Source organism: Meira miltonrushii (genome assembly GCF_003144205.1).
Source record: "Meira miltonrushii strain MCA 3882 unplaced genomic scaffold FA14scaffold_1, whole genome shotgun sequence".
Lineage (NCBI taxonomy): Eukaryota > Fungi > Basidiomycota > Exobasidiomycetes > Exobasidiales > Brachybasidiaceae > Meira > Meira miltonrushii.
Genome location: NW_020289943.1, coordinates 3,716,378 through 3,727,305, shown reverse-complemented (window position 1 = coordinate 3,727,305; position 10,928 = coordinate 3,716,378). Strand labels below are relative to the sequence as shown.

Below are 10,928 nucleotides of genomic sequence, written 5' to 3'. Positions count from 1 at the left end.
TGCCTATTATAGCACAATATTGAGGTTGAATAGAAAAACGAAAGAGCGTGATTTCCAGGTATCGATTAATACATCATGTGATTTGGAGGAAGACCAGCCTGATTTTGACCGTATTGAATTTGTTGCTGTTGCTGCTGCTGCTGTTGTTGTTGTGACATCTGATTGCCCATTTGCGGTGCAGCAGGTGATTGAGACATGAAGCTACTGTTGTGATGCATCAAAGGAGGCATAGCACCAGGATGATCCATATGGCCGGGAATTGGACCGGTGTGAGGACCGAAATTCATCTGAGTGGGAGATGCACTGTACATCGCAGCTTGCATGCTCGAAAAGCTGGTATCGAAAGAAGAAGCGGAATGCGGTATACCCGGGTGTGGTGGTTGATGCATACTTGCAAACATGGCAGCACTACTACTTTGACTTGATGTCATTGGCGGCCTTTGCATTTCGCCACTTGCACTGGCAAAGCTATGATTTTGTCCAAGATTTGACGGTAGCGAAGGTATACTATTTGAACCCAACACCTTTCCGGCTGATTGTGCTTTGGCTGCTGCTCCTGCTTTTGAGACTGCATTTGGATCGCCGCCGCTTCGTTTGATTTTCTTTGCCCAACGTAATCCACAAGCATTACATAGCGTTTTGGGACCCAAAGGTCCTTTTCGCCATTCAGGAGAATCGACTCTACCGCAATCCGTACAAACATAATCGCCTTCTTCTTGCTTCGGCTTCTTCTTTTTCCGTTTTGATTCATCTGTTCCGTCCAATAGCGGGCTTTCAGCTTCATCCGATTCTTCACCTGCATTCGTTGAAGCGCCAATCGTATTGCTGGTGATAGATCTTTCCATTTGCAATTGTTGTGGACTGGTAGGCGCACTTGCGTTCATTCGCGGACTGGTGAGCGATGCTCTTCGGGTTGCTGAAAGGTCTTCCATGGAACCATTTCCTGTCTGACCGAAGCCGCCATGTCCTGTCGATGCAGTCTTATTGCTTTCGAGATCTACAGGATAATCGATCGGATATGCACCTTCATCCAAACTTCTCCTTCCGTCACTGCTTCCGTCTGCAGGCAAAGGGATCGTACCGTCATTCACGCTCAATTCTCCAAGAAGCAGTCGTAGCCTTTCATTTTCCAGTTTCAACTCTAAGAAGCTGTCCAGCATTCCAATATTCTTGGTCGGATAAACTCTTCCTGTCAAGAAGAAGCACTGTATGCGATTGTTTGTCTCATCTTCGTCCTCTTTCTTTACAGAATTGTCACTTTCATTGATAGTAATCTTCTTGCTTATTGGCGACGTTTGCGTGGAATTGGCATTAGAATTCATCATCGGCGAAGTGGGCTCTAGTCCATCAGTTACTTGTCCAAAGCCGTCCTCTTGATCATCGGAAAAGTATGGATGTCCTGTGACTTCAAAAACGACATATCTCGCCTCTCTGTCATCCCGTAACTCGGATTCATCTTCATCATCATTCTCTGCTCGAGCTTCCGTCATTCCATCTGCGAATGTAGTCATACTCTTATTAACAGATTCTTGATTGGAAGATGAATCACCTTCAGATGCAGAGCCTGAATTAGAAGGTCCAACATTTGATGCAAGCCTTTGATCCCGCACCCTTCTCTTATCTTCAGCTGTTTGTGGCTTTTTGCGGAATCGATAATACATTGTCATCTCTTTGCGTTCTTTCAAGCAAGATTGAAATTCATCCATAAATGCTTTGGCATCATCTTTATGAATGAAATCCGTTATCATCCTTCCGCGTAATTCTTCCAATTTCCAACCTGTCAACGTTCCAACGCTCGAAGCAGCATGAACAACTTTTCCGTTCTCATCAAGAACATGAACGAAATCCAATAATTCATCAACGATTCGATTATGCCATCCTTTTCGTTTGGTAAAATCAGTTGCCGCATTATTACCGCCTGTGCCTATATCCGCTCCTCGTAAGACTTGACCGCCAAGACCGGGTGGATGACTTGCAGCATGTCCATGCAAATTTGGAGCATACGAAGAAATAGGACTCGTATTCGTATTGAACGATAAATTCGGCCCTGATAATCGTTTTCCTCCTTGCGTAGTCGTTTCACTGGCCCAGCTGACGCTATTTGAGCTAACCGCCTGAGAGCCACTGTGTGACCGCCTGTGTCGTAGAGAAGGCCTTTGCGGTGGAGCTTTTAATGAACTTCCTCCTCTGTATAACCCTCCCGGACCGGATTCATTAGCGAATGCTTCAGAAGTCGATGTGCCTCCCACACCGTATCCTGAATTAGCAAGTGCTGCAAGTGAACCTTCTTTCGGCTCATGTGAGATAGTATTGCTTCTCTTCTTTCCACCTGCATTTACATCATCACCGCTACTTGCGCCTGGCGTTTGAGTAGAAGATGTACCGGAAGCGTCTCCTTCGTATCCGCCCGTCGCTCTAACAGCCGAGCCTCCTCTCGTATCATTCATCATCTGTGCATGTAGTTGAGAAGGTGTAGGAAAACTCTGTTGATTTTGCATCGCGTTCCATGCTGCTCCTGACATGGCTCTCGGCATTTGAACTTGCATTGATCCATTCTGCTGTATCTGTTGATTCATTTGCATAGCATTGGACGGATTTGCATTGAAACCGCCACCCATATTAGCAGAATTTTGACCTTGTTGCATTCCTAGGTGACCATATGCCGCCACTGCAGCTGCTGCACTTGCAGAATCCATTTGTTGATGCATTTGATCTTGTTGATGCTGTGAGAATGGCATGTGCTGTTGCAATTGCGTAGAAATCATCTTTGGATGATAATTTGACAAAATGCTGTTCAAGTCAACATTATTACTTTGATCTTGACCACCATTCGAGAAAGCACTAGGAATCCCATTAAACGATGCTGAATGATTCAAACCAGGCATCGCATTTGGAGGCATGGCGCTCGTTGCTGTGTTCATATTGTTTTGTTGTGGGTGTTGATTGTTTTGCTGTTGTTGTTGCACAGGAGCAAAAGGTTCAGAAAACGTTGGCTTTTGTGAATGGAGATGAAAATTTTGTTGTTGTTGCATTTGTTGGTGTTGACCAGGCTGTTGTTGTTGTTGCCAGCCAAAAGACATGACGTCGTATTTTTTGTGAGTCTGTAACTCCAAAAGCAACCAAAGAGTGTTCAATCGATTGTCGCTTTGTAGGGGAAGTCGTGCTTCTAATTTACCAGCACACTTCCCAAGTCGAGATATATATTACTTACTCCAAGACACTTGCCGAGAAGTACGACGATGATCGAATTGTCGGTAAATGCTGCGATATCGACGTGATGGATACAGTTGAAGTCGCCGTTGTGATGATGAATGCACGATTAGACCTATCTTAACAGGATTGACGAGTTTGAAAAGGCAGAATTGTGCCGCAGATTGTTAAATGTCAAGATGCGTTGTGGTGATCGAGTAAGGACCATAGATTATAGAGATTGCTGCAAAATGTCGGTAAAGGCAAGAAAAAAAAAGGTCAGAATACTACTCGGAGAACAAGAAGACACATAAAAAAACAAGATTGATCCTGATGATCTATACGATTTGAACATTGGCAAAGTTAATTTGTGGCGCAATAAACAGCGTGTTGTATGCTTTTTGCCGGGTCTAGTGTCATGAATATAATCCGATGTGAGCCGGAAGGAAGAGGACCGTAATGGTCTTTATTATATCACATCAATTTTCCAATCACGGCCACCCGCAATGAAGATCAGGCAGTTCTAATTTCCCATCCGTTGCATTCTATTGTGCTGATACTTACCAAGGCCATTAAATTATCCGCGAGCAATAGAGTTAATGATTAAGTGAGAGAAGGATGACCGCGATTGGAATGCTTTATCCATGCATTCCATCCAATCCTTCGTGTCGTGTTGAGGGTGATTGATTTCGGAGGCGTGATGTGTTGTTGTTCCTTCTTTCCGATTGTTGGTAAAAGAAAGAAAGGATGACGATGAGATCACACAAGAAGTGATCATGTGCTCAGACCGTTTCTTTGCTTTGGTTTGGTTTGCTGTCTAAAAGAGTCAATCTTTATTACGCACCCCGAACGAAGCCTTGGGATTAGCCAAAGCTAAAAAAATAATAAAAAGTAATGGACCCCATTGAGCGTGCAGCAGGATTCATTCCCACTGACAGTGTGTGTATAGAAAAAGGAGAGATTGTTTTTTTTATTGGCTTTTAGCGTGCAGTTTACAAGTTTTTATTCCATTTTACTCGCTCGCGCTTTGCCGCTTTGGCGCCGAGCCCTGAATGTGTTTTGTTAGCGTACCGCGCATGAAGAGAGGTAAACTGTCACTATTATTGCGCACTCATTTCTAAGCCGACGTACTACTACTGTACTGTACTGCTCTGCTCTGATTAACTAGCACGCATGCATTTTGAAGTGAAAGTTCTTTTTTGTTAGAGAGAGTAAACTCGTATTACGGCGGGATCTACACGGAGTAAAACCACTCTTGTGAACGTCTTTTCATGCATTGCACGCAATTGAATACAACACATCCTTGAGTCGGAATTTCATTCTCATCGGGCTTAAAAAGAAGGACATGCGTCGGTGTACGTGTGTATTGTCAAATCGGACATTGAAATAGAACGTTATAAGAGCAAGTTTTAAAGTCTTAATTATTAGGTCAGCTGGTATTGAGGAGCAGGGGGAATATCTTACCCACTACACACCTACTCATCTTTTCTTACGCCCGCCCTGATTGTGCACTTGCGCCGAGAATGGCGTTTAAAAGCCCTGCCATATGTGTGCCTACAATTATGAGGTGTTTATCTCTCTCTCTCTCTCTCTCTTTCTTTACCCCACGTACTAATTTCCATTTTCACATCTCCGCTCTATTGTTCAAGTTTGAGGAACCCTAGGGTTCAATCTTACGTTTGAACAATGAATGCTTTTATTATTTGATTTAACGCGTTTTATGCGCAAAGTAGCGCGTTGGGTTAATTGACACGACGAATTCGGATTTAAGACTTTAGCTCTACTCTCACGTGAAAAGGACCACTCCCCACTCACGACCATGGCTTAAATGAATGTATAGAATGCAAGTTACAATCATGTAAAAAGGATATAAAGGAAAAGTCCAGTAAAAAGGGGAATTGAAATGATTGTCACAATTGTGTAAAAGAGCGTTTAAGCAGCTTTTCTAATTCTTTCTACTTGAAGACATTACCGTAGTCACGCTTACCCAACCAGGTTCATATTCATCATCACTTGCATCCATCTCGGCTGCTGTCATCATACGACCAGGAGGTGGACGTTTAATATTTTGACTTTTGCTACGTGCTGCTGTTATGGCTTGTTTTGCTTGCGTGGCAGATTCAAATGATGCATTTTGTTTTTCATTCAATCCTTCACTATTGCTCTTCTTCATTCCCGTTGGATCTAAAATTTGAACAGAATAAGACTCGTTTGAACTTGATGTCGGTCGTATACTCTCGTACAAGTCATCGTTGTTCGAGCGAATACCGTTTGAGGTTTGGGAAGTAGAAGTAGTAATTGTTGGAATTGTTGCTTTTCTCTGTTGTCCACCATTCTCATTAGCTGTCGCAACCTCATCCTGCGGTACAAGCAATCCCGCGCCCATGACTTTATGTGCATCCGGATCACTCGGATCAACACGATCACTTTCCGTTCTTTGTACTTGAGCCCGTGCTGGCAAATCTTGCGTTTTCATTGCTGGACTATCAGTTGCCGATCCATCATCCGTTCCATTTGATTCAATAACCAATCTACCAATATCTGAAGATGCTTCATCGGGAGAATATGCACTTCTTGCCGCTAAAGTCGCTGCTTTTTCTCGTCTTCTCGATTGAATATCATACATCAATGAAGAACGTCCATTCACCGAAGAAGCGTCTTCTCCATCCTTCGTCACCCTTGATTCATGGCTTGCATCACTCAAAGGACTTGTCAAGAAAGAATCAGCGTATGATTCACTGGCTGTTCTGCGTAGCAGTTCCAGTTTCTCCGGTGAAACATTGGCAACGCCAATTTCGACATCATTCGTACTCGCTTCACCAGATGGAGAACGTGCTTTCGGAGTTGAAGATGGAGCAGGTGGCATAGTAGGGATCTGCAGTCCAATCTTCTTTTGTTCCTGGCTCAAGCTTCCGACTTTGATTTCTGATCTGGGAGGATCGGGCAATCGCGGTAGTCCAGATGGTTTAACAGAATATCCATCTGAACTTGCTGTTCTTCTGGGATGCGTGCCGACTGGATCTGAAGTACCATCTGAGCTAGCAGCACGAGATATACTACCTAAGCCAACTTGAGCAGCGGCCAATTGTGCCTCTGAAAAGCTGGGATCACGACGCATTGGAGGTTTTGGCTTTTGCGGTGATCCATTGACGCTCAGCAGATCTGTTTCAGCTTCTTCATCAAGTTCAAGAAAAGCATCTCTCTGCTTTAGAGGAGAGCGGGATAATGAGCTGCCAGGTGAAATAGATCTTGGTCCAGGAGCTTTGCCTCTACCCATCGAAGGGGAAGATCCACCTACGCCAAGCCATGCATTTCCCGTCATTTGTGGACGAACATTTGCTCCTGCACCTGCAAATGTATCACTTTGCCATGCTCCCGGTCCCCATGCACCTCCTGTAGCCTGAGGTCGCAAAACACCTTCGCCCCACGATCCACTGCCACCGCCAGATGCATTTGCACCGGGATACGGTCGTAGTGCGTTTTGATTTCGTTCACCGTGCATTGGTGCAGGTGATCCGAAACTGCTCTTTGGGATCAAAGGTTTGGCTTCGGTTGTTTGGAACTTAGCAATGCGATCCCTCACTCCTGCTACTGATCCGATCTTTGCTCCAGATGATACGCTTCTTGATTGTCCGGCTAGCGGATCAATTCCATTACCAGCTCCGTTTGAATTGGATGTGCCGGGTACCACACTACTTGCACTCCGATCTGATCTACGTATGCTACTACTTTTCTGTAGAGCGGCAATACGATCGGCCAGCGAAGCATTTGCAGGTAATGCAGCCGGCTTTCTTGGTACTGCTTCTACACCTGTAGCAGGTGCTTTACTGCTCTTTGATGATATATCCGTTGAATCGCTCAAATTGGTGAATTGAGATCGGGGTGTAGAAGGCTGTTCGGATTGCGAGACAGAATCAGCATTGATCTCTGAAGCTTCCCTCGTCTCATTGCCGTCCACTTCGGCTGGATTTTGAGACATAGGCGGCACCTGTGCATCTAAGTTTTCAGACCTGAAAGGAAAAGAATGGTGACAGTAAAGGATCAGTAGGAAATCTCGAAAGAGCAGTGCTGACGTACTCACATTTTGATGACTTCTTTGTCTTCCTGGAAGATAAGATCGATGAAACGATGTGTGTGGGGGGTCTGCCGGCTTATGTCTCCGGCGGTGTGCTTGCACTTGTACCTTTGCCGCTCAGGCCTTCTTCAATAGCAATATCAGAAGTATGAAAAGTGGTAATTAATGTCAAGATGCTTTGTGATTGACAGGATATCTTGAAATCTGTACTATGCTGTAGCGAGATCTTCGAATCTTACTTCTTTTCCCTTCTATCTCTTGTGCTACTTTGAAGTGTCACCAAAGTCCACCGAAACGAAGCGGAAAGACTTGCTAGCAATGTTACTAGATTTGGGTATCGGCGGTGACCTTTTCCTCGTAATTCGTAAAATGTCGTGAGCTAAACGTTTGATCTTGTCGTATCTCCTTCTAACAAGCTTACGGTCTCAAAAAAGATGGAAATCCTTGGAAGAAAGAGAATCTAATCAGGATGAATGTGTTTGAAGTATGGAAAGTTACACATTTGCACCACCACTTTCACTTACTCAGTGAATATGCTTACACACTGATGAAATGCATATTCGTTACCCCTACCTTCTCTAATCAATCAGTAAAGGGCGTATGGATTTGGGCACAATCTCCCTTTAAACTTTAACATCGGCTCCATGCTTCTGCTCGCACGCCCGCACGAGCACACAAGTACGCACACACACGTTCAGCCTTTCCACATAAAACGAGCGGAAACGCCACCTTTTATTTCCTTCTTGTGTTTGTTTGAAGAGAGAGAAACGCTAATTTGGTCAAATATTAGCGTTTATTGTTGCTCCCCGCCAAATAAAAAGAAAAAAGGTGAAAAAGAGAAAGATCTTTTTGTGTGACTTTAATATAAAGCAGCACAGCGCTCGTCAAAAGGGGGCATGTATCCTATATTACGGTCATTTGAGATGAACAACAACAGTTTGAAACAATGAATGGGTCAGGAGTACAACAAAAGGGCGTGCGTTTAAGATCGAAATGTAAAGATGAAATGAATTATATATTGCATTCCGGTTTCTCCAACAATTACAAAAATAGCCTTTCACTTCATTTACCATCTCCTATCATTTCCTTCCCACCAAAAAGTGTCATCCATAAATTTGATTGAATGTTATATGCGATAACATAATATACAATACATAGTAGAATCAAAACATTCTATTTTAAGCAGCATTTCATCGGGCCGCTTTCCATGCATCAGCCGCCTCATCATCTTCGTGATCCTCATCGTCAATGCTGAATAGCGCTTCCTTCGGTACTTTTGAAGGTTCTTTTGGTGAAGTAGCTTGGGTGTGATTAGAAGATGATTCATTTTCAGACATTCTGCCACTTTCAATATCTCCATTTCCGGCTCCGGTAAATCGGACAGCTTTCGTTGTGGAGTTATTACCGATAGAAAGCTTTCTTGCCGTTGGCCGAACATTGCGCCAAGGATCATTTGCATCTCCTCCATCATCTGCCCAATCATTCAAATCATCTTCTTCCTCTTCATCTCCGTACAATTCTTGATCTAAGGGTTCGTATAATCGAGCAATCTCCCTTCTCAATCGATGTCTTCTTTCTGCATGATACGAAACAAAGAGACCTAAAGCAGATCCTAAAAGGTTTGCGAATACGTCACCCCATTGAAATGTCTTGTAAGGTAATGCTGATTGTACAATCTCTGATCCTAATCCTCCACCAACGAAACATACGAACCAAGTCAAAATGAGTGCTACATGTCGCCATATCCAAACCCTTCTTGCAGGTTCATCTACATCCCAAATGAAATAAAACAATCCAGTCGCAAAGAAGAAACAAATGAAATGTAGTACCTTATCGTTGATCGGAACGAAGGATCCCGATTTAGGATGGAAACCCAGCACTGCTAAGACGATCAATGCCAGAACGTTGAGAATGACAAATGCTGGACGAATGCGAAGCGGAAGCACTCCTTCTCTGAAACCATCTAGCTGTTCTTCATCTTCTGCTCTTGAATTGGATCTTTTCAGGTGAAATCGTACCGAACGTAACATCAATTGTCGAAAGACATCCTTCCTTGGCGTATCTGGATGCCTTGAAAAGATTGAAGCAAATGAATGTAAATAGCTTGGCAGAGGAGCATCTGTGTCTAATTGTGGCATGATTGCATTGTCTTCCTCTATGTTGATCGGAGTATGTAGACGTTGAGATCTAAGAGAGAGATTCTTCTAATCCCCGCTTCCTTTGCAATGGTGAAAGGGTGAGGACAGCATGAAGCACACTCTATGTATATGAATGAATGCACCGCGTCTGTTTATTCTTCTTGAATAAAAAGTGCACAGGCCCTCTTGCATAAATTAAGATTGCTTAGCGGAAAAGTGAATTTCCCTTTGTTCTCAAACATCTTTGATGGACAACCAACAAAGGGATCACGATGTTATGAATATACATCCATTCTTCCACCATCTTCTACACTAAATATGGCGACAACCAGCGAAACATTCCTTCCATTCGATGCAAAATCTTCCGTTTGGGAAGATGTAAAACCCGTACCACAAGATGATGGACCGGCACCATTATGTCCAATTCTGTATTCTCCCAACTATTCACAGGCTATGGATTTGCTGAGAGCATTGCTACCAAAAGATGAATTATCTCCACGTACGCTTGCTTTGACAGAACATCTTTCAAAATTATGTCCATCTAGTTATACAGTCTGGTTCTATCGGGCTAGAATCTTGATTAACGGTCCTGAAGATGGTCCAAACGGTTTAGGTAACAAGAAGCAGAGACTTGAAAATGAACTTGTTTATCTGAACGACCTTGCGAAGAACAATATGAAAAATTATCAAGTTTGGCAGCACAGAAAATTAATCGTCACAGCTCTTGGCGATCCATCACACGAATTGGAGTTCGCTGCTCGTGTATTACAGGAAGATAGTAAGAATTACAATACTTGGGTGTACAGACAATGGGTACTTTCATACTTTGGCGGCTTGCCCATTCAATCAGAGAAGGTTACTTCAGTCGTTGATCAGTCTCCGTCGTCTGCTGGAAAATATCCCCAGATCTGGGAAGGAGAAGGACAGTACATCGCGCAAATGTTGCAAATGGACGCTCGTAACAATTCAGCTTGGAATCATCGATACTTTTGTTTGTTTGCAAGCAAATGGGTGCAAAGTGTTGAAAAGGATGCAAGCGCAAAACACTTGTGTGGAGAAGCATGGAAGGTAGGCAAGACAAAGGAAGAATGTATCAAGAACGAAATCGCATTCACAAAAGATTGTATCAAAATGATACCAAACAATGCCAGCGCTTGGAATTACCTTCGTGGTGTTGTTTCTCTTCTGAAATCAAACGATCCTTCTGTCAATCCATACGCAGTTGCAACGGATTTGGCATTGAGTCTCTTACCCACTGCGCAAGAGGCTTTGCAAGATCCTTCCGTTGACGCTCCTCCGAGATCGCCTCCACTGGCTCTAGAGTGGTTGCTCGATGATGTAGAGGCAAAGATGGCTTTCGAGAAAGATGAAGCAAAGAAACAAGAGTTAGACAAACAAGCCGAATCGATCGTTGGCCGTTTGATCGTAGCAGATGTAATCCGCAGACGATATTGGCAATACCGTCTAACAATGATTCGTAGAAAGGCAAACAAAAAATGACCAATCTCTGAATCTATGTATACTAC

The 10,928-nt window shown here is 43.6% G+C and overlaps 4 protein-coding genes across 4 annotated transcripts; 1 reads left to right on the top strand and 3 right to left on the bottom strand.

Moving 5' to 3' along the window:
- Positions 1–65: 65 nt before the first annotated feature.
- Positions 66–3,080, bottom strand: FA14DRAFT_153400 (uncharacterized protein; the record flags this gene model as incomplete). Its single annotated transcript, XM_025497594.1, has 1 exon — positions 66–3,080. One exon carries the CDS (start codon positions 3,078–3,080, stop codon positions 66–68), a length of 3,015 nt encoding a protein of 1,004 aa, XP_025358363.1.
- Positions 3,081–5,134: 2,054 nt separating this feature from the next.
- Positions 5,135–7,168, bottom strand: FA14DRAFT_153399 (uncharacterized protein; the record flags this gene model as incomplete). Its single annotated transcript, XM_025497593.1, has 1 exon — positions 5,135–7,168. The coding sequence occupies one exon, from the start codon at positions 7,166–7,168 to the stop codon at positions 5,135–5,137; it is 2,034 nt and encodes a 677-aa protein (XP_025358362.1).
- Positions 7,169–8,289: 1,121 nt separating this feature from the next.
- Positions 8,290–9,503, bottom strand: FA14DRAFT_159810 (uncharacterized protein). The gene has a single exon (XM_025498399.1). The coding sequence runs from the start codon at positions 9,400–9,402 to the stop codon at positions 8,455–8,457; it is 948 nt and encodes a 315-aa protein (XP_025358361.1). The 5' UTR covers positions 9,403–9,503; the 3' UTR covers positions 8,290–8,454.
- Positions 9,504–9,738: 235 nt separating this feature from the next.
- FA14DRAFT_105486 (protein prenylyltransferase) lies at positions 9,739–10,824 on the top strand (the record flags this gene model as incomplete). Its single annotated transcript, XM_025495744.1, has 1 exon — positions 9,739–10,824. A coding segment is annotated over one exon (1,086 nt), but the record flags the coding sequence as incomplete, so codon positions are not given.
- Between the last annotated feature and the right edge of the window lie 104 nt (positions 10,825–10,928).

What these genes read in the sequence shown, in the direction of transcription:
- FA14DRAFT_159810 (XM_025498399.1), bottom strand. Translation starts at nt 9,402, where the DNA reads ATGCCACAATTAGACACAGATGCTCCTCTGCCAAGCTATTTACATTCA.